The following is a 24,796-nucleotide window of genomic DNA, read 5'->3' as shown; positions in this document are numbered from 1 at the left end:
TGACTATTTGAATCATTAACCTGTATTTATCCAGCTGGTGTTTTCCCCACTTAATGTCATACTACATACAATAATAATACTGTTAGGGTGGTAGTGGTATTAAGATCTGACCCCTGTTTTAAATCATTGCTGATGCGGTTTCTCTGTCATAGATAGTTTCCTAGTCAATCACCTCATTATCAGGGATAAATGCTATTTATGCACCCATCCTTTTTTTTACCAAATGTTTGATAAGGACCAGTACATTTCAATTTAAAATCAATAAATGCAGTACATTTGTCACATATTTAGTGGCAGTCAGTAGGCCTTTGTTAAGAAATATGAAAAGCACCAAGATGCCGGTACTATAATTTATACATGCTGGTCAGTAGTCCTTATCTAATTAGATTTATTCACAATTGTGTGACATTATATTAAATACAATAAAACAGCACAAAACAGCCAGAGGCAAACTAAAACGGCACATGTAATTATTTGTGTTCCCATTCTCCTCCTTTCTGACAAGGTATTTTGTGCCAGAGACCTTGTTGCACTGGGAACTATTGTATTGTGGATGGTGCAGGCTTTTACGTTCGTGGTTATTGTTGTGGGTGGCTCACAGCGTTATCAATGTGAATACCATCTCTTATTGTCAGGCTAGGGTTAGAGTGAAAATATGTCTTTTTAATGCCACTGGGTTAGGTGAGTCACAAGCCTCTCTATAGCTCTCGAGTCTGCCATCAGGTTAGTCGCTTGTGTGATGGTGGTAGGATGGGAATAAATTACTATTAAACAGTAGTTATTGTGAGCACTGTGAACATCATTTAAATAATCACATTTACTTTACATTAGTGTTGGAAGACATTGTTCCTGAAATGCTGTTTTTTTCAGACTCTACAGACTACCCTCAACCACATTGGTTTGGAATTTAAAGATGTATCATAGGCCCTTCGTCAAAATTGAAAATAACTTTCTGGAGTAGAAAAGGGAGTAGGCTTACTTCTAGCTTTTTATCCTTGCTTAACAATCTTTTGCATGTGCACTTTTGCCCAAAAATACATCCACAAGTTATTTAGGGTCTCATTCTACACACCTGCACCAGGGTGCCTATAATGTGAATAAATGAACCACACAGAGAGGCTGTAAATGGCCTGAATCAACATGCACAAAATATTAAGAATTATATAGTCACTTTATTAAAATACATGCACAGGTACTGTATCTTTTCATTATACAGTATTCACATTGTGTGGTATATATTACCCCCAATATGATCCTGAAGTACTCCCTTCAACGCATGCCTTCATTTTTTGATTGGTTACAAACATTCCTAATGTGTTCATGTTTTATGTTAAGAAATCGAACAGACTCAAAGCCCCTTAGTCTCTTTTAAGATTTACTAAAATCATTTTATTGAGCTTTTTGTTTCTTGAGAAATACACAACCTTAATCATAACAGCACCAGCTGGAGTGCTCCAGTTTTAATGTACAGTTCCTCTGCTGTGCTCGGCTCAAGTTAAATTGTACGCAATAAAACACACATGACAATGTTACACACAGAGTTTAACATTATTCCGTTTTCTTGTTAGTTACCCTAGTTTCCATGGAGACCTGTCCAGACACAAGGAGATAAAGCAGAGATATTAAACTTTTATTTTTTTTCTGTCACGTGGTGATATCTGTATTCTGGAAGCCTGAAATAATAAACACATTAAGAATCAAAGATTATAGAATCCTGTTAATAACTTAAGTGTCACATTTTGTTGCATATGTTTGGGCTTTGTTTTCATAACATATTTTTCCCCTGTGATCTTTAAAAAAAGTTTTAAAGATTTAACAAATGCATTTACAAATAGATGTCTACTGTCTCTACCAATTTAATCTAATGGAGTTTTTTTTATTGCTAAACTTGATAATCTTGATTTTAGTTGTTAAGATTAAGGCTCATTCTGTTCTGGGCTCAATATTCTAAATGAGCAAATGAGTGAATTTATTCAAATATTTTATACGGGTTACGGGCAGCAGATTATAATGTCAATTTGTTGAGACAGTCCACTAAGTGTAATAAGATAGTTAGGGTAGAAAATAGTTTTCTTTACTATACTGCTGTAGGGACACTGCTATCACAGTGAGTCAGCACTAAATGTTTTTATGCACAGGAGTGTTTTCCACTTAGACATCTTTTTTTTCTACAACATTCTTTAAACCTACCAAGACTGGTAACTCATTTAATGACAGATTCTACAGGAAACGATACTCATCCAGTCACAGTTCAGAACAGCTCTTTTTAACTAATGTACAGTATTATCACTATGGGAAGAAGTAACATTTTTGTTTTTTGTATTGTTCGTATTACTATATTTGATGATGAAAAATTGAAGACAGTTTTCATCCAGGGCGCTAGTATAACTGTTTGGTTTTGGTTGGATTTCTGCTGTTGCTATCAGTGCTGCCATTGGCTGAAACGACCTTGAGTGTTGTATAAATTCAAATCATTCCATACTATAAAAAAACTATAATAAATAATAATAAAGCAATTATTTTAATCATTAGAATGTTCATTTTCTGGTAAATGAAACTGCAAATAATGCATCTAAATTTACAAAACAAAAAAAAAAACAGTTTTAAACTAAAAAAAAAAAAAAAAATTTGTGTTGTTTGAGAATGTTGTGGGTGTATATGTCAACGTGCCTGGCACTGCTATAGCATTAATATGATTCTTTAATTGGATTAAAGAAAAATATTAAAGACAGCTCACCCTGGTGTGGGGAGAGGTGTTACAGTAAATTTGAAAAATGACAGTCGGAAGCACTAACTGGACATGAGTATTGTACAAACCACAAATGTAATAACTGCCCACGAATGTAATAATCTCGCCCAAAAAATGTTATACCCATCTACCAACTTTCAGTTATTATTTATTACAAAAAAAAACAAAAAAACATTTGTCATAATTAACTAGAAGATGATATACTTTAATCATATGGGCAGTCATTATTGGTGGTATGCGAATGGCTTTTTTAAAATCTTTATATCCAAAACCGGCACTCATGAATATTATTAATTATAAGTTAAACTGTTATTTAATACATAAATAAATATGCATCCAGGAAATTTACTGGCATTATCATGGGTGCAGCATTTGGCGGGAGACATTATATATGTGAACAGTTATTACATTTGTGGGAGATATTACATTTGTGGGCAGTTATTATTATTATTATTATTATTATTATTATTATTTGTTTATTTAGCAGACGCCTTTATCCAAGGCAACTTACAGAGACTAGGGTGTGTGAACTATGCATCAGCTGCAGTCACTTACAATTACGTCTCACCCGAAAGACGGTGCACAAGGAGGTTATGTGACTTTATCAGGGTCACACAATGAGTCAGTGGCTGAGGTGGGATTTGAACCGGGGACCTCCTGGTTACAAGCCTGTTTCTTTAACCACTGGACCACACCGCCTCCTTATTACATTTGTGGTTTGTACAGTGCCTCTTGGATCAGGTGTGGAGAAACTCTTCTCGAAGTACTTCTTATTGCTGCATTAATTGACACAATGTAGCTTTCCTGTTTATCAACCTTCCTGTGATAACAGTATATGATTTCAAAGAGTGCCCTTGAAAACAAGGAGGTCGGTGAGTTATGGGCAACAAGAAAATGTAGATCACCATGACCTATACCCACTGTATACACACAAAAAAGTGACATTTTATAATACAATGGGACACATAAGTACATATGCCTACCTCCGATATAACCCCCGGTGGGAATAATAAAGGTTGACCAGTACTTTAGCCTATTCCAGGACCATAGTGAAAATAGGTTGGTTTCTTGTGTTTTTGTTCTCATGTCGGTAGCACAGTGTATTGCACGGACTATCCCAGCAATTTGCTTCCTAGTTTGTTGGCGATCAATGATAAATAAAAAAAACATACACCATCATTTTAGTAATTGGAATAAATTGTATTGCTGTATTGACATTGGGTAACATTTCACTGAACTGCTAAACTCGACTCCTGGCTTTGATTTGCATGAAAGAAAGCATGTTTGTTGGCAAACAGTTTATTTCTTCATCCAGTCTGGCTAGCCATCAATGAAGCAAAAGCCTGACTATTACTTTACTACCTTTTAATATTGATGATATTCTATAAAAAAATCTTATGCTTAGGGCTTGAAAAAACCCCAAAAAACACTACAAATGGGAGAGAGAATTTCAGGTTTTTCAATTGTCAGCTTGTTTTCCAGAGAGGAGGATTGAACTGGATGTGTTAAACGATAGAAATGACAAATGTGCTTTTGTCTGAATTATTGTTTGTGTATCTTTCTTCCACTGTTTGTCCTTTTTTCATATCTTTTGTCATCATTTATGTATTTGTACTGTTTGTATGTCACTAAATTAGATGCACAATCTGTTATGACATATGAGTGATGTTTTCCCTTTGCGGTTTTATATGAACTCAAGTGAAAAAGACATTCTTTCAGCAACTGCATGAACATCTTTGTACATAGCTTGTTATTGCTAGAATCTGATTTGGCTGTGCAAACCATTGCCAAGCAAGGTAGTTGCAATACACCTGAACATACAGAGATGTAAGTGCCAAATGAGAAATCAGTTGACTTGTCTTAGTCATTGGAGGGTAAACAGAAACTGTTTTATATTGTATATCGTTGAAAAGGCTGAAATGTGTCTTAAGAAAAATACTGTGTAAAAGTCTCATATTGCCTTACAAATAATGTATTCCAAGGCAGTAGTGAAAACAGGTTGGTTTCTTGTATTTCTTTTTTTTGGTCGAAGATGGAAATTTTATAAAGCTTGTTTCTATCAGAACAGCTTTCAAACAGGAAGGTTTTACTATGTTGAAAAACCTGAGTTGGTTACAGCAAAACACCTTTCTTTCTTGGTTACTTTATTAACGTGACCACAAATAAAAGGAGTATGTTTTCTTTTCTACGAAAAATAATGTGATATCTTGTAACAATTGTAAGTCTCCCTGGATAAGGGCGTCTGCTTAAAAAAAAATAATAAAATAATAATAATAATAATAATAATAATGATAATACTGCACCTGTTAATTTATCAGCAATTGCATTTACTTTAGATGGGAAAGCAGATTGCCAAATACAAATACTGCTTCATGCCATTTGAGCAGCATTTTCTTCTTTAACATCATTTCTTTTGCAAGGTTAACTTTGATAACCAGGGGCTGATTTATCAAAACGTGTAATCTAGATACAAATGATCCAGAATATATTAAAGCACAGTGCTTCAATCAAAACGGCACGCAATGTGCGGCGAGACATACATCCAGAAATGTCAGCCAGGCCATCCCGCTACCATAAACAGGCAAGAAGCACATTCTGAGGAAGATGCTACAAGGCAGTTAAAATCATTTAAGTTGTCCATTATAACTTTGTTGATGCAAAAGTATTGAACTGCACACGTAAGACAGTTATGCAAGAAAGGAAGGAAAAAAAGATTTGTAGATATTCAACAGTACATTTGAGCAAAGTTCGATTTTCTTTTGTGTGCCCCTAAAGTCTTCATTGCGGGCCTACATTTTTTAACATGGCACACATGTTCCAAAAAAAAAGCTAGCATAGAGTCCTGCCTACACCAGGTTTTAAGACTCAGATGAAAAATGCTGGGAAGTTTCTGTTTTATAACCACCTAGGCTTAATATTAAAAATGCTTTGATTGCGCGTTTGTTACGTGTTTGTTGTGGTGGTTGTATTGTTTTATTATTGCTATCTTACGTATTGGACACTATTATATTAAATCCTGCTAATTTATTGTTGGTCATAGCTTACTGGTGGATCGCAGATCCCATTGGATCGCAGTGTTTGGTGTATTGGCCACCACTGCTGTAAAGTATACTATGGTATTTTGATAGGGTAGTAATACAAGTGGAGCATGTTGTGTTCTACACATTACTAAAAAATTGAATAAATGCTTTTAACAGTCCAATACAGTGTTGTAATCAATGCACCCTCACTTGCACTTGAAATTAAACTCATATAGCAATAGTATAAAACTAGGGGCAGCAGTGTGGAGTAGTGGTTAGGGCTCTGGACTCTTGACCGGAGGGTTGTGGGTTCAATCCCCAGTGGGGGACACTGCTGTTGTACCCTTGAGCAAGGTACTTTACCTAGATTGCTCCAGTAAAAACCCAACTGTATAAATGGGTAATTGTATGTAAAAATAATGTGATATCTGTATAATGTGAACTAATGTATAATGTGATATCTTGTAACAATTGTAAGTCGCCCTGGATAAGGGTGTCTGCTAAGAAATAAATAATAATAATAATAATAATAATAGGTCAGACATTTATCACAATGATCATCAGACAGCTTCTACAGCAGTTAGCTATGACCATAGGGATCGGTCAGGTGAGTATTGAATATAGAACCCCCAGCCACCCCCCTTCTAGTGTTTGGGATTGAATTAATGTGAGTCACAGTAGGGAGTATGGCGTGGTTAGTTGATACACGACTGAAAATGCCCCAACAAACACTGTTAAAAAGATCAGATATTGCGCTACCTGAATATAGCATTGAAATGAAATTTAAATTGTATACAGCATGACAAAAGGAAAAAAAACAACAAAAAACAACAGCAACTCTATAAGCAGAACATATTAACCCCTGTATACAAGTAGGTGGTCACAGTTGCCCTTTTGCAAGGCTGACATTATAAAATTCTGACATACCATTTTTCTGTTGATTTGTTTTCCTTTTCTACCTTTTAACTTTTTCAGGTCTGTTTCTAAAATTATAAAGGTGCCATCTTTTCGTTTGCTAAATCTGCTCTGAAGATTTCACATATTACAACAAAGTACAAGTCTTGCTCGATTCTGTAAGTCTAAGATTATTACCATCAGGATAAGATACTGGCAACTGTGGAGGGACAATGTTTTACCTTAACTAATTCATTGGAGATTTGGAATGGAATTGATTGCTCAGATTGCAGGAGCCTGATCATGTTTATGTGGAGGGGTGGGATTGAGCTGTATTCTGAATTTGTTCTAGTTTTCCAGAACCAGTGTTATTGGAGGGAAGGAACAAATAGGATATTTCTGTCCTTTTCTGATGCTTGCCAGCTCATCGTGTGTGCTGTTAATTGTCAGTTTAATCCTTTTTGGCATCTGTTTTGAAATTAGATTTTTTTTTTTTTTCAGGCCATAGCCTACAAACACCCACACTTGTGCATAAATGATTGATTCACATGGAATGAGAATGTAGTGATGGAAATCTGTTAAAAGAAACAATAATAAACTACTATTTGGTTAAAGTGGAAGTTTTTGAATACCCTTTCTACACTGTCATCCTTTCCTTATCTAATGACAGCCTAGTCATTCTTGATGACCTGGGTGTAGGCTCTTCAAAGTCTGTGTTTTGTGTTTTTCAAATGCGATGGTTCAGTTGAAATATCTTGTGTAATAATTTTACTAATCTGCAAGCTGTTCTTCAGCATTGATGGTCCAATTTGAAAGCAGAAATCAGAAGACCTTGTGTTTCCTACAATAGGGGGTGATCCTTTGCCTGCCAAGAAAACTCTTTCTGTGCTGTAGTTGCCTGGTAAAGTAGAAGAATGGTTTAGATTTTAATCTGCAGCGCTATGACCAATACAGAGTACTTCAGCGCTTTTGAGTCCTCTATTGTGAAAGTCCTGGAAAATTAGTTTGTATGTATCGCAGGCAGACGGAGGCCTTTTATGCTTCTTCGTACAGGTTTTGCAGTATGATGCAAATCTTCTGAGCCTATATTGATGGATGATTGTTGCAATCAGACATGACTGGAAATGCAAATTTTCACAAGAGTTTGGCAGTGAAAGACTGTAAAAGGGAAAAGTTTAACCTGATTTATTAGGAGGCAGATTTAATGCGGAGAATTCATTAAAATAACTTTTATTATTCAGTGGATTGGGGGGGGGGGGGGGTGCATTTTGAAAATAACAATTCATGCATGGTTCTTGGAGAGGAAAAAATATAATTCTGTGTCTCAGATAGCCATTACAGAAGTGTGTCAATATTTAGTATTATGGGAAGAGTAACGGAAATCAGTGCGCCATTTCTATATTGAGGGTAGCAGGTTTCCCTTGGCTGACATCTGTTTATGTAAATGAAAATGCTTTTTAAAGCGATGTAGATGACATCTCAAAGCTTAGTTGCATTAGCACAGCTGTGTTATATAGGTCTCTGTCCTTTTAATTATACCTTTAGGCAAAGCTTTTACAAGCCATTAGAAAGTAGGATGTCGAAACAACTATAAAGTATTAATAGTTATGTCATTGAAAAATTTTAAAGGGGTTACTTTTCAGTTTTGATCTCTCAATAAGAACTGCCTTGTCACATATAGAAAGTATACACCCCCTTGAACTTTTTTCACATTTTGTTGTGTCAGTGCCTCAGAGTTTCATGCATTTAAATGAGGATTTTTTTCATTTTACACACCATACTCCACACTGTTAAGGGGGAAAAAGTTTTTATTGAGAAAAAAATTATATATTAAAAATACAAAACTGAAAGATCATAATTGGATAAGTCTCCACCCCCCTGAGTTAATACTTGGTGGAAGCACCTTTGGCAGCAATCACAGCTGTGAGTCTGTTGGGATAGGTCTCTACCAACTTTGCACACGTAGATTTGGCAATATTTGACCATTCTTCTTTACAAAACTGTTCAAGCTCTGTCAAGTTCTTTGGGAAGCGTTGATGGACAGCAATCTTCAAGTCATGTCACACATTTTCGATTGGATTTAGGTTGGGGCTCTGACTGGGCCACTCAAGGACATTTACCTTTTTGTTCCTTAGCCACTCGTGTGTAGCTTTGGCTCTGTGCGTTTTTGTCGTTGTCATGCTGAAAGGTGAACTTCCGTCCCAGTTTCAGCTTTCTTGCCAAGGGCAGCAGGTTTTCCTCAAGGACTTCTCTGTACTTTGCTCCATTCATTTTCCCTTCTATCCTGACAAGTGCCCCAGTCCCTGCCGATGAGAAACAACCCCATAACATGATGCTTTCACCACCATGCTTCACAGTAGGGATGGTGTTCTTTGGGTGATGCGCTGTGTTGGGTTTGCACCAAACATAATGCTTTGCATTTAGGCCAAAAAGTTCCATTTTAGTTTCGTTAGACCACAAAACTTTTTGCCACATGGCTACAGAATCTCCTGAGTGTTTTTTTGCATACTTCAAATTGGATGGCTTCCTTCTTGCCACCCTACCATACAGGCCAGCTTTGTGGAGTGCTTGGGATATTGTTGTCACATGCACACTTTGACCAGTCTTGGCCATAAAAGCCTGTAGCTCTTGCAAAGTTGCCATTGGCCTCTTGGTAGCCTATCTGATCAGTCTCCTTCTTGCTTGGTCATCCAGTTTGGAGGGACGGCCTGATCTAGGCAGGGTCTTGGTGGTGCCATACACTTTCCACTTCTTAATAATCGTCATGACCATGCTCCAAGGGATATTCAGGCCTTTGATATTTTTTTATACCCATCCCCTGATCTGTGCCTTTCAACAACTTTGTCCCGGAGTTCTTTTGAAAGCGCCTTGGTGCTCATGGTTGAGTCTTTGCTTTGAAATGCACTACCCAGCAGAGGGAACCTACAGGAACTGCTGAATTGATCCTGAAATCATGTGAATCCACTATAATTTAACACAGGTGGAGGCCACTTAACTTGGTGTGTGATTTTGAAGGCGATTGGTTACACCTGAGCTCATTTAGGATTGCTATTACAAGTGGGGTGGACACTTATCCAACCAAGCTATTTCAGTTTTTATTTTTAATTAATTTTCTACAAATTTCTAGAATATTTTTTTCACTTGGAAGTAGGATGTGTAGTTAAATGAAAAATGCATTTTAATTCCAGGCTATAAGGCAACAAAAGGTGAACATTTTGAAAGGGGGTGTAGACTTTCTATAGGCACTGTCAGTCTGCACAATAGGTAAAGTTCCATTGTTTAGCCAGAAAACCTCAAGCTATAGTGTAATCCATTTTAAATATATATGTGGTGCCCAGCCATGCAAGTCAGCTGTAAGCCAGCTGACCGCTGATGTTTTTGTTTTCTGTTATCTGTGCTAGTACTAATTACCTGTATGTATATAATCAGTGGTATGCGAGATGCATTCTTACTCATTTTGATGAAACAATTGTATACTCATTTGGGCTTTCTTTAGTTGGAGTCCTGACACTGTGTCATGCATCACGTAGGATTTGGCCGCACGTATTCTCCGTTTTAGCCTCCTAAGTTTTCTATGTCTGTTTCCATGTTGATAGGCAGCATGTTGGCCTTGGTTTGTGTCTGATTCTTCTCTTCTATGCTATGCCTATTTGATTCTGGAGTGGTCTTTTGGGTGCTTTGTCTTATCTTGAATTCCTTGACCTTTCAATTTTGAAGTCATCTGTGCAAACATCTGAAAACAGTATGTGATGGGGAAAACTGTCAAGAGTGTGCTGGTAACAATATCTCACTGGATATACTGTCAAGAAACCTGCAAATATCATAAGTATTTTTTGTCAGGCAAGGTGTACGAATAGTAGTCGTCTTTGACAAATGTTTCGACAAAGTCTTTTTAACAGTGTCTTCTCAAATGTACTAGTTTCTTTTAGTTTTTCTACAATATTACGGTTAATTGTTTTTCGTTATGGATGCAATATTTGGAAATACTTGGCAAATGGGATACTGCAACAATTGACTTAGTGTGGGCACTTTTCAACCAATGCCCCAGAAGGAGGTGTTGTCCAGCCACAAGAAACTTTAAATCAAGTCCCTGTCTACAATGTGTAGACTTGCAAGATCTCATGACACTTACTATTTTATTATTGTCCTCACTGTACAAGAACAGGCTGTACGTTTCTGTATTTCTGCTTATTACCTGTATTTTCTTCTCTATTTTATATCAGTGCAGTTAATAGTCTTTTAATGTAAAATATATTTTTTTTTTTGGGGGGGGGGGGGGGGGGGATGAGTAACATTTCCCAAGATGATTCAAAACTAATTATCTGGTGATTTAACTGTAGGAATAAACGTTTCAAATTAAGTAATGGGATTGAATCATTTAATGTGACGTAAAAGTAATGAAGGTTGCCTTTTTTCTTTCTTATTTGATAAGTTTATTTTTTTCTTCTTTTTAGAATATACAGAATTCATGAAAGTTGTAATTCAGTTTCCTTGGCTACACAGCTAAACAGAGAGAATACCCTCTCTTAGATATAAGTTTGAAATTGGTTGAAAACATTCCTAAAAGTTGAAACATAAGTCAGGCACATCAGCTACTTTCAGTGGTGACAGATTACTGTTCAAGCAGTTCTGTGATAATGCATTGCATGTGTCAACTGTCTTCAGATTAAACAAATTCATGTAATGCACTATTAATCCATAAGCATTTCAGCATCGTTTAGAAGAGAACTATTATAAAACCAGAAGTGCGAATTTAATTTTCTTTTTTGTCCTTATTGTCTCTTGCTATATTGACATTGTTATTACTCAAAACATACTAAACCCAAGCCCTGGCTAATACAGTTTAAATCCATGTTTACAGCATAAATATTGTAAAATGTTGAACATATTGGGCTTAAATCTTCATGCCTTGGACTAGAGAGCATCAATGTGTAAAGCGGTATAAATTTTAATTTAACAGTTCGTTAATTTGCACTATTAATTTTGCTGTTCTGTGGTGCAAAATGCATACAAACACCCAAAAGATGCTTTTCTAAGCATATCAGCTTTGTATTTTGCAAAACAAGGTTTAAACCTGGTTTTGATATAGTATTTCAATTTCAATTTTAATCAGTCCGTAAATGTTCAAATGTTTTCCATTCGACTATTAAATTAGGAGCAGACTGAGCTGATTATTAATTTTACAACAACCCATATCTCCATTTCTTATGTTCCATTTTGTTATTGTTGATTATTAGTTTACTTTTAAAACATCTGGTGACATATTGTAAAGGAATAATTTCTCAGAGGAATAAAATTGTTTTCAATGGTATGGCAAAACCCCCCACAATAACTGCTTCTGTGTCTGTGTTGTTTCTTTCTGGTTTTATACCTTTTACTTTTTTGCATCAATATAGAGCCCCAGGTCCTTTGCATTTACAAAACCATACATTTTTATTTTAATTATTTAGTAGTAGTTTAAATTGACAGGCTAGCTATTGCAATTGTAAAACACCAGGAAACAAAAACTGTTTGTCTCCTTGGATATCCTTGCATCCATTTGTTAGTGTCGAGTTTCAAAACCACTGTTCCCTCACTTCACCCCAGTTGACCCAAATTATAAGACGCACCTCTGCTTAGAGATACCTTTTCACTACTGAAGCTTTTTATTGAACCCTACACTTTTAGTCCTGCCAACTTCTCTAAACTTATTGAAGGTAATCCTTTGGGGGGGAACAAACAAAGCTGGATGAACAAAGATGCTGATGAGGCTGTTTTTCACACATGTATTTTTTTCCTCAAGTCACTTTTGTTGCCTGGTGCCAAGCAGTTACTGGTTATCTATCTCCCATCTTTCTTAGCATTTATTTTGTGGCAAAAAAATAAATTTGCAGTGTTTGCGGGTGTTTGTCCGACCTGTATAAGTAATTTTTCGAACCATGGTAATATAGAATACAGCCTTTTTTGCTTTGGCATATGTAAGTTGACAGCAGAAGTAAAAATCTTCCATTGTGATGTTAACCTTCATTTACTGTACGAGTGCCAGCCAAGCCTTCTATTATAGAAGGCAAATGTAAAATTGAATTATTGATTTTTGTCACTGAGATTACATTTTCTTTTCCTCTTTTTTCCCCTCCTAGGGCAGCTTTGTCGCCAGCATGACAGCCATCCTAAGACAGATGGAAGATTATCATTATGCTCACTTGATCAACACCTTTGGGAAGATGAGGTCTGATGTTGTGGTAAGTGAACACATGCTTCAGTAAGACCAGCTGCATTGTGAATGTAAGGCATTCCAATTTTCACTTCGCAGTACAACATCTAGGACCTATTTTAAAGGCAAATCTTATCTGAAAATTAAAATAACTAAGAGTGAACAGCTATCAATAAGTAACTGAAGCTGCTGGAAGAAGCAGTTCATGTATGGTATATTTCTGAATGGTTTTGCATTGTTATATGACTAAAAATGTTTTAGTCATATACTCATTTTCTTTTAAAAGTAACCTTATTTACCCTATAATGTCCACACACTGCTGCTTTTGCTTAATCAGAGTCCACAAACACACACAAAGTTTTGGGCAGTCTAGGAGCTGTATAAACATGTATAAACATAGCTGTACAAACATCATAGCATTTAACTTCCTCTTTTTCTCCTTTGTGCTCAGCCAGGACGAGAGCTCATATTTTAACAAAGTTCCAGGATAATCGATTAGTTTTGGGAAAGTACAGACATATCCTACAGACTATCCATACATTCATGTAAATTAGATCCCATTCTCTTTTTTTAGTCTGCCTTGATTTAGACTCTGCACACTGTTTAGAGATGGGAAGGAGAAGCTCTGATCCTCCAGGGCCGTTCTGCTCCAGCTTTTATAAAAATAATGAAAACGTTTAGAGCCTACAGTAGATTGATGTTTTAATTGATTCAATGAAATAATGAAAGCACATGAATGCCATGGAGTACAAGAGTTGCCCACCCCTGTTCAAGAGAATATTTAACCTTGTCTAGTATACATGGCTTAAGTGAGTTTACAAAAAGAGCCTTTAGGCCAGTATGCAGCATGCCCTTTCATAGCTTGTAATGCAAGACTGTTAACTGTCCTAGCCAGGCAGTACATGTCGTAAATAGTATTGCCTGTAATGACCTGGATGCTTTCCTTTGAAATCCATCAAAAGCACTTTTTTGTTGTTGTTTTTTTTCCCCCTTGCTGAGGATATTAAGGCATCTCAGTTTAAAACAGATTGGGTTTTTTGAAAAATGCAGTTTTATTTGAAATGCTACCTTTTTCTTTTTAGGATTTTCTAATGGAAACATTTATCATGTTCAAAGATCTCATTGGGAAGAATGTCTATCCTGCCGACTGGGTAATAATGAACATGATGCAGAATAAGTAAGTACAGAGCCACAGCACAGGGTCTTTGCAGGGGCATATTAATGCTACGTTTGATCTTGCACAACTGTTGTTGCTTAGCAACAGCAGTCACAAGTGTTCGAGAGAGTCTCCTACGTTTTCTTTCAATGCAAATAATAATTTATACAGGGCAGGTTTTTTTTTACCCCCCAAGAACATTGTGGAGAGCCTGATTAATACATCACTGTCCATCTTCATGAGTGCTGGAAGATGAATACAAGTATATGAGCATTAAAACTTAAAACAAAATGTATTCTTTAATTTTTAATCCACTTTAACCCAACAAACTAATTATTGAATGTTGTGATTGATCAGTATTGGGGTATGTGTGTGTGTGTGTGTATAATATATATATATATATATATATATATATATATATATATATATATATATATATATATATATATTAGAGCATCATACTTTTCAATGCTATATATTGGGTTATTCATTTTACAATCCCCTCACATCACATGTGATGAGTACAAGGTTCTATACTTTACTGTACTGTCACATGACTACCAGGAATGAAGAAATCAAAGACTGAATGGTCTGTGAGTTTAGCTGAAAGATGCAATGTGGTGATAACACAATATATAATCAAGCAACACAAATTGGATACTTGGAACCCCTTTAACTTGATGAACTGATTTAAGGTACACATACATTGATGATGACAGCTTATTGAAAGGTTTTGTCTGCATTAGATACTGTATGTTGCACAAGATCTATCACAGTTTGCCATGCTGTCATCAATTTGGAACGTTGAGGTGCTTTAAAATTAGTGATTCCTTGGAAGCAATGCTGTTTGTTTTGTGGCTCAATTGCTAGATGAAAGTTGCATAAAAATATACGTTGTTTAAAATATTATTCACTTTTTGATTCAAATGTCATTTTTCTTTTCAAAGTATTTTTTATTTATTTCTGTTTTGAAACTATAATATAGACAGCCTCTTTGTTAGCAAACTAATTACAGAAACTGCAATATTGAAACACAAAAGGGAAAACAAAAAAGTGCTGTTTTTTAAGGTGAGTGTAAAGAATTGTGTACATTTGCAGTTCTAAAGCTGAAACATTTGTATTCAGAAAGCTGCTTTTGGTGACTTCACATGAAAGCATGTGGTTTTATTCATGAATGCTGTTTATGGAGCACTCGTGCGATGTGAAGCTCTACATCTCAGACCTGCAGTAGACTGAAAGTTTACCAACATCCAATTCATAATGTCGGTTTACTTTGTTTGCAGGCAGGGGGAAAATCATGAAAAAAGCCTTTTCTTTTTCACTTTCTTTGGTAAAAATGAAAACATTTCCACTTTAATCACAATTTGATAGGATGACACATTATGTCTTCTTTTAAAGATGAGGTTTTCAGCTCAGCTCAACCTGTTGGCTGAGCCCCTCTGATAGTTTAAACAGCCCAAGGTCTTTTTGTTAAAGCAGAATAAAGATTATTTACTGATTTAAGGCAGGGTGGGAGCTTTAAATGGATGACCAAAAATAAGTGACAGCTGAAGCTTTGAAAGACTGCTTTTGACCCATGATAGTGACTGCAAGTAATTGTGTATAAAGAAGAGAATGTGGGAACCATGTGGATAGATGCGTTCTTTACCATTTTCCAGAATTGTAAAGCATAAAAGCAATAACCTTGAACTGTTTTGTAACGTTCCAAACAACCGCCTGCGCGAATAACACCAGCACCTTATTAATGCCTTTTAATTGTTTGAGTTTAACTTTTATGGAAGAAATACTGAATAGCTTTTCCTTACAGTAAGATCGCTCCTATGCTAATCCTGCTCCCTCTGTAGGCACACTTGGCCCCTTCAGGTGTCAGAATAAAAGGATTTCAATATTTTCATTCTGTTTTTTAATGGGAGCAAGCTGTTATCTTGTTAGGAGGTTTGTTTTTATGAAAGCTGACTATCAAGTTTAATTTAAAAAGAAGCTCTGGTCTGTGTTAAATCCCAAAGATACTGGTTCTTTGTAATTATATCCTGGGGATATGTTCTTGTGTTACTCAGTGCCACTGGTAATAAATGCCAATACACCGAGCTGAACTGGGGCCGAAAAACAGTACAACTACTGATAGACAGAGAACGAAACAAAGAAGATATTACCTATATATTGACATTAAATACTTTAACTCATTGCTTTTCAGTTGTTTTCTTTTATTTTATGTAAAATGTATTTGATTCTTTGAACTGAATCTGTTGTTGTGACTTATAGTCCTAACTTATGAAAGTAGCTTTAAATTAGTGTATTTTTTTATGGTGTTTTAATTTTTTCTAATTGGCTTTAGATGCAAGTACTCGAATATCATTGCTGACCTAGCCTGTTTTTCACATATGTATATGATGAACTGTCAACTGCAAAGCAAGCAGTACATTTATCATAAACTCGATTGAACACATTATTTAACTAACTGCAAAAAAAGCAGCACTACTCCTGAAAAAAATAAAATCAGAAAATTATAATATAAATGTCATTTGAAAGTACTTTCTCTTTAATTTAATATCTATGCGGTACAAAGATGGCAGGTGGAAGCATATAAAAAACAATTTCCATTTCTAGTGCGTTTAAGGAGTCTGTGGCCTTATTGAAACAGGAACTGTTGTGCTGCTGGATCCCCTCGCAGCAGTGAAATGTATTTCCGTGAGAAAGTTCTTCTGAAGGAGTATTTCTAAGGAAGTGCGGGCATGAATATTTTTATGAGAATTGCTTTTTACTGGAATAGTCGTCTTAGGGCTGTGATTGCTACAAGAGGAGCTGTAGTGAGGTTTGACATTGAAATTCTTATAGTCTTCCAGTTAACATTTTGAACCACCTGTGTCGAGAAGCACAAGGAAAGAAAAAGATTGAGTTGAGAAAATTGTAAGCCTCTGAACTAGGAGGAACCACATCCCTTTAATCAAACAAAAACTAAAAAAAAGTAATTCAGAACATTGCACAGCTAAAACGATTACAATTTTATGACTTGTTTGTGATGACATTTTATTTATTTTGTAGTAATTTATTTATATATGTATTTACAGTCCCAGTGTCAGAAATATGTTGAGAAATATTGACAAAGCACTCTGACAAATATTTAGATTTGTGGAACATTTGTTATGCAGTGTAATTGACTATTTAACAACAAACAAATATTTTGTGTTCAAACAATCGAAAACACTATAATTTAAACATGAGTTGACATCTTTGTCAATCCAAAATGATTTCTATTTGCACCTGCTGATGAACTCGGCCTTAAAATGGTGCCATGACTTTGTCAAGATTCTTAACAACTGGAGAGCGTTTGACTTGATATCACACAAACAATATGCTATTCTTGGTGCTGTGTGGTATCCTCAAATCTGTAAATCTGGAGAGAGTAATCCTTTAACAGTTTGCAACACTGATTTAAGCCAATTAAACTGATTTTAACAATAATGCAGCAGTAAGACAGAAATGTACAGTGACACTGAATTAGGTTTTTTGCAATGTAATTTGATTCATCCAGATAGTGTTCAAGTCACAACATACAATACCCTGTCCAGCCATGAAATGTTACTGTCAAGCATATTCATTTGAAAAGATGCTTTAATGATGCACCTGCTGTTCATACCAAGGGTGGGGAGAAAAGAGATGTGATCTCCACAGACAAACATGATCTCCAAATCTAGAAACGCATTAGTAATGGAGTAGTGGTGCAGTACAATACATATGTTGGCATTGTTGCCTTCAGCATGACATCTGTAATCTGAATGTTTTTCTCTTTCACTTTTAATGGCAATGCTGCCAGTGCCACTTTGCCACCCACACAGTAAAAACACAGTGTGAGATTCCACAGAATGGAATCCTTTAAAATGTTCCAAAGTCTGCTTTGCTCGAGTCGTGCTAATGAGAGTGCCATCAAGAGATAAAGCTGTGTGGCTACCTCAACCCATTCAGCTGCATGGGCGGGTCGATGGAGGAAAGGGATACAATCAGTGTTTTTAGTCTTAAGAAGTGTAGGAATTAAAAGCAATCAAAGCTAAGAAATATGACGCTTTGGCATAAAATTGGTTTTATTACTGTAATCATTTCACTGTGGCGGTTAAGCAGAGGCCAGAATACTTTTGAAACTGCTTTTGTTGTGTTTTGTTCTGTCTGAAAATATAATGTTTGTTCAAAGCTGCAGTGTACATAGCTCAGGATCCCAACAGTGTCTTTACTCTGGTATTCTGTGTTTGGATTCATGCTGACATAGCATTAAATATATACAAGTAATAACTGACAAGGTTTCATCGTGGTGCTGCTGTTTTGTTGTTGTTATCTAGGGAATTAAACCTCTGTTCTAAAGATTAGTGGGATGTTTTGCACCTTTTTAAGCACAACATTCAAGCTTAGTTTAATTTCTATTGTTTTATCTTGTTTTATTTGAAAAATCTCTGCTCTCATATTTTTCCATCAGACCCACCTCCAATGGAATTGCAGCACTATAATATAATACTTGTAATTTATTTTCTTTGCAAATGTAGGTCATGTTGACCAATAGGAGCAACAAAAAGCAATACTTACGAGCATCATTTCCCAAATACCATGCTGTGCTTCACAAAATATAATCTGTTGGGAGCTAAAGTGGCACATTTACGTCGCCATCCTTTCAGCATGAGGAAAATGTCTCTGCCTTTTTAAATATGATCTTTCTTTTCTGTGATCCATGTAGCAAACCCAGAATCGATATATAATTTAACAAAAGCTTCTACACTGAAGCAAAATATGAGTTTTAGAAGGAAATGCAAAAAAGTAGCACTGTCAGTAAACACTTATTGTATCTTTTTGTTCACATCCAAGAAACAGCTCATGCATTTTTAAAAACTCAGTTGCTTTGATGTTAATTCATTTTGGCATCTGGAAGCTTGATTAATGGAAAAAATAGAAAATCATTTCATGAAAGTACAGAATTTGGACTTTTAATTTTAAATAGAAAAGCAGGAGGAGCAACTGTTTCGAAATATATTTGTTCAGCACAATTCCTGATAACATGAGTCGTATATGTAATGTGTGATTCCTAATGCTATAGATTTAAGTGTGTATGTGTGTGTGTGTGTGTGTGTGTGTGTGTGTGTGTGTATATATATATATATATATATATATATATATATATATATATATATATATATATATATATATATATATATATATATATATATAGTCAAGTATGGTATTACTAACCAACTATAAAACCGAGCGTTTCTATTAGTACTGCAATGATATTTGATGCTTTAGGTGTTCTCCCAGAGGATTGCAATGATTCCCAGGTACATGTCTAGCAGTTACTGTACTAGAAGCCTGTCTTATGATGCATTGCTGTTCATCCCAGCTCAGTTTTCTACGTCCAGATTTCTGTTTTGCAGCAGCAAACTAATGCATTCACTTCTGCAGGCTTGAAACTTTCATCCAGCATACTGAATAACATTTACTCAAAGTACATCTCTTAACAAGTGGCCACAAAGTTAGTGTTCCAGTTTATAATAAGCCTTGCTGTTATTTTGAATTATTTTGCATAATCAGCTTCTGTCTCTGACGAGAGTTTAGATGTGTTAATAACCCATAATTAAAACTCTGGATTGCTTGTGTGCATTTTAAGTTTCTTTAATTAAACAGGTATTTAAATAAATGTTCATCTGGCGCATATCTGCTATTATAAACCTATATGTGTCAACTTAGAACAGCCTGTTAAAGGGGAAGTCTGCTAAGAAATAAATAATAATAGCAAAGTTTTGCGCTTACCCTTGATGTAACATCATATTTTGCAGATTTTCAACTTCGGTTTGTGCCGGTTATTTTACGCATGCCTCTCAATGGCGTAGATTCGACTATCTGTTCGTTTGTGAAACTTACTGTTTAAACGTTTGCGTGCATTTAATTACTTTAAAAAAAGAAACCCTCAAAAAATGTATTTATAAATAGCAATGGCAATAAATGCATTTTGTTTTAGTTTATTTTATATTTGAATGTGCTTTATTTTAAACTTATATAAAGCACACTATTCCACTTTATTACTTGGTGGTAGAATGATAGACTGTGATACGCTGCTCCTTCTAATTGCTTTTAGGTAGGAAAAGATATCAAACAGAAACCACAAGATGCTTCACATAATCAAAACGAACTATACAAGGTAACACCACTCGGAAGTAAACATTTTCGTCAGAAACAGTAAAATTGTGAAATCGTCTCTTGTTTTTAAGTACAAAACTGCATCGGTCTGCTCAGCCAGATAATAAGTCATTTATTCGGTTGTGTTATCAAAAATAAAATAAACAATCTTATGGATTGTTTTGTTTAATCATTCTGATTTATGTGTTTATCACATTTAAATGGTAATAGCTGATCTATTTTTTTAATCTGGATTTTTGTACATTTACATGTAGTTATCATCTGCAATAGGCCTACACACACGTGATTTATTTTAGTTACTGTATTATTATTTACTGTTATTGTAACTGCTTCAGAGTTGGTGCGGCTTCAGTGAATTGGAGAAAAGAAGTGTTTTGCTCTGCAAAAATGGTAACCCTAAATTACATGGACAGTGCAAAAAACTAAAGCTCTGATACCAAATACAAGCCAAACAACCGGACAAAGCTCACAAATATTAAATATCGGCTATGTTTCCATTGCAGTGGATTTATTCGCAAAAAGTTTACAGATTTAAAAAAATCTGCGACAAGCTCAATGGAAATGGGTATAATTCGCAAAAACGTGTACATTTATTCAAACTTTTAAAAACCCTAGACCTTAGGGTTTTAGGAAAGTCAATATTTTCAGAAAATGCGAATTAAGGTGGCTTAATGCGCATAACTTTAAATGGAAACAATTTTATTCGCATAAAATAAGCGAATCCCCCAAAGTGCACTGCAGCTCCTAAGGAAGTTCGTTACTGGGAGGAAAAAATGGCGACTAACAGTAACAGGTGCAACTGGGAGACTGCATATTCTGCACAGCTAGCCAGTTTATACAGAGCGATAGCGATTCTCTTTTCTGTTGGTATAGGTGATCTTGGGCTGAACTGTTCTGGAGCAATACACGGGTCAAGTTTAGTGCACAGTTCAAACACGTGCGCAATGGCTTTAATTCTCCAGTTTGAACAGAATAATGTAGCCTTTTTTTATTATCTATACGTCACACGTCGTGAACACCAATCTTTCCTGTACAAATATATTCCTTGCTTTTATGGCATGAATTTTATTAATATAAAAATGACTCTGATAAACTCGTACATTTTAATGAATATTTTATTGTAAATATATAAATAAAATTCAGTAATAAATGTAATTAATTACAAAGAAAATTCAGTACATTTACCAAGTATAGCATTCTGCCTTTCCCCTTTTCTTTTGCAATCCACGCAATTTAGAAGTATAGTGACATCAAACATTAGCCTGCATAAAACAGTTTGAAACCCCCTTCGTAATGTTCTCTCTTGATTTTACACAAACTGAAACAATCTATCTACGACTGTATATAAAAATCAGTCAGATGCTTAACTTCGTGTTTATTCCCTGTTTATTAATAGAGACAAAAATAAGAGGGGGGAAAAGAAAGTAATACATAATATGAAAAGTGTGTGCTTATTAAATGTTTAACATTAATCATAAATTACAAGAAAAGGTGAAAATGCTCCTGTAATTTATGAGAAAATAGTAGGCTACCCTTATAGTAGGCTATAACCAAAATATCGGTTAATTAAGATTCTTATGGGGTAAAACAAATCAAGCTGTAGGTACCCTAACATACTGAATTTTACAATACAAAAAGTACACTGGTCAAATATTATAGTTAGATTTTCACCCGAGAATACTGTAGCAATCTTGGTTCCCGCAGGCAGGCGCATCACACAGGGCGAGGCAATCCACATGGCGGGCACGAAGCCGGGACCTCTCGCATTAAAGCACAGCGCCAATATCGCTGTACAAAAGAGCCGGCTCTCTTGAAAGGAGTGTATATCTGGCTTATGTCTTTGTGTGTGATTACGTCACCTACCAGCCCTACTGCTGCCTTCCCCCGTGCACACTACAATACTTTCAGAATAATTAGTTTTTATGAATAACAAACTGGTGGGAAGTGAAGAACAATAGACTGCTGTTTAGTAAACTGAGGTTATTCGCTAGATGTGATATGTCATCGTACAAGTAAAATCGCATACATTTGTAAAGTAAAATCATGGTAAAGAGTGGAAACGGTCTGTCGCACTGTATTTCTAGCGTATTTCAGTTTTCAATGCAAATAACTTTAGCTCCGCCCACAATGTCATCACGTCGGCCAGTTTGTCCGCTAGAAATTGATTTAAATAGAAACCCGATTTTAGGTTGATTATGCGCATTACTTTTGCCGAATTTCAAATGCGCATAAGACGTTATTCGCTTCGATATCTTAATGGGAACAGCCATTTTCTCAAATTGCCTCCAGTCGGAGCACAGTCCAGTGTCTCCTACAGCACGGCGTGGGGCAGGTGTTAGCTGAACAATAATACTGTACAGTACCGATTAGAAATTAAAGTTACTGATGTAGTGAATAGACAAATGAAACACGCCGAAAAGTATTTACTGCCGTAGCCTGCTGTATGTGCTGTACTTATTACACAGCTAAAATCTACATAGACTGAAGTGTTTTCTGCGATATTCTTAAATTAAATTAAAGCACTGAAAGCATGTAGGGAAGCTTGGTTAGGGTGCAGAATACCATGTATATGTACCATGTTATACTTCCATATATAGAAACAAGCTTAGTTGTATTCATGCTTCTTTCTTTTAGATTACGTTTCGGTTTGTTGTTCGCTGTGCCCAGGGTCTGTTTGCGCTACACTACATTGTAATGATGTTTACTTTACTTCCGGAAGTTCTGAATCTTGACTTTCGGTATTGCGAATCTATTTGTAATGAGATGCAAACTCCGATCTCTCCTGTATAATGAGCAGTAATTTATGCTGTTAGTAAACTTGCGGTGAAATTACAATAGTTGTTCACGAAAAAGAGCTGCTTAGTACATCGCACGCAGAATTTATACGAAGGATGGAAGCTATGAATTCGCAGTATTTACGAACATGTAAGTAATATTAATACATAGCACCCTCTATGGCTTTATACACCGCGTTTTCCTTTTGCTTAAAGCCCTAATGCATTTTTAACAAAGGCTTCATAGAAACTAACCCAAGATGTCTCACGACGTTGTCACTCACAGGATGATTCATGGCTTTGAAACTGATTTGTATTAGAAATGTAGCAAACTGTTATCAATCTCCCCGAGCCAGTTCTTAAATAAAAATGTTCACTGAACAACAGATAGGATTCTGGACTTAGGTAGTCTTTTAGGCTTCAATAAAACAGAATGCAGTTTCTTTGTCTCATAACCTTAGAATCCATACCCGTTTTCCTTGGGAGTTGATTGAAAAGAAAAATGGTTTATAATCTTTGGTAGAATGCTGGTTATCGAAAAGAACTATTATTGCTGCTGCAGGGTTTTATATATATATATATATATATATATATATATATATATATATATATATATATATATGTTGTGAATTGTAGTCTGCAAATGGGGAAACATGTACAGTTGATGGTCCAGCATTTATTTGTTAATATGCTGTAGGGGTAGCACCGAATAGTAGAGTAGTTAAATAGAAAAGCGATAGCCGACTAACCGCACGTCTCTTATAAGCTAAAGGTAACTGCAAATTTACTGACATCCCCACATTAATACGGTTTTGTGATTGCATAACAGTTATTTAAATTACAATGTGTTCATGTTTTTATGCAAAAGCAGTTACTGTAGTAATGTTTTTTTTTGTGTTTTAAAGCTTATACTAGAAGCGAGCTATAAATGTCAGTATTTTAATTGTAGTCAGCTGTTTTTAATCAAAATGGAAAACAATTGTGAAGTGTGAGGTTTCAGGTGGATGGAAGTGCAGTTGCTTTTACAATCCATTAACATATATATTTACATATAAGAACATATATAAGTAGTTTAAAAATATTTGAAGCAGTTTTAAAATAGAGCACAAGACTTATAAAAAGCATGATTTATTAAATCAGCGATGAGTTGACTTGATCATCAATTTCTACCTTGACTGTTCGAATGTCAAATTAGTAGTTGTTTTACCTCTAGTATGCTATGCCTGGATCTGTTACTGTACTGTAAATAAGTAAAGTTAACTCGTTCATCTCGGGAATCTGAATATAAGATGTAACCACCTTTTAGATGTTCTAGCTAGAAATCCTTTGAGCCCAGTTAATGTCCTGTATTTTTAACCTTGGAGTCCTTGGAGTCCTTGGAGATCAACAAGATTATCACTGTATGCATTTAGGATTGTCCTTAAAGCAGTACAGCTTCCTGTTGTCAGCAGAATAGAAAGCAGCTGATTGTAGCAGGTTTAAATGCACTTGCTGCAGCAAACACTGGGGTTATTCGTAAAATGTAATTTGGAAAATCATTTTTTCTTGGTAGACACGCTTTACAGTCATACATTCTGTCAACCTTATTTATTTTTACGCTTCAGTGTTTTACACTTTGTTCATACTAGACATGGTGGTAAACTTGGTTTGTTACCTACAAAACTATATTGCACCCATTGAAAAATAAATGCCAGCTTGGTATTGCTGTTAGGTTAACTCTATTTATCCACAGAGTAGCGACAGCAGGGGTTCCCAAACTTTTTCAGCTTAAGATGTTAAACACCCTGGCTGATGACCCTTATACTCCTTCCAGTCACACTATTTTGTGTATGAGCT

The 24,796-nt window shown here is 35.5% G+C and overlaps 1 protein-coding gene across 3 annotated transcripts in view; it reads left to right on the top strand.

The window, feature by feature from the left end:
* LOC117415126 (dedicator of cytokinesis protein 1) overlaps nt 1-24,796 on the top strand; it is a 212,040-nt gene that overhangs the window by 123,349 nt on the left and 63,895 nt on the right. For all 3 annotated transcript variants that reach the window (XM_059026209.1, XM_034025106.3, XM_059026208.1), the window contains exons 28-29: nt 12,783-12,884; nt 13,939-14,033. In XM_059026209.1, coding sequence (XP_058882192.1) covers nt 12,783-12,884; nt 13,939-14,033 — 197 coding nt within the window. The remainder of the gene's footprint in view (nt 1-12,782; nt 12,885-13,938; nt 14,034-24,796) is intronic.

Source organism: Acipenser ruthenus, chromosome 7 (assembly GCF_902713425.1).
Source record: "Acipenser ruthenus chromosome 7, fAciRut3.2 maternal haplotype, whole genome shotgun sequence".
Taxonomy (NCBI): domain Eukaryota; kingdom Metazoa; phylum Chordata; class Actinopteri; order Acipenseriformes; family Acipenseridae; genus Acipenser; species Acipenser ruthenus.
Note: the sequence above shows the minus strand (reverse complement) of the source record. Positions and strands in the feature narration are given on the sequence as shown.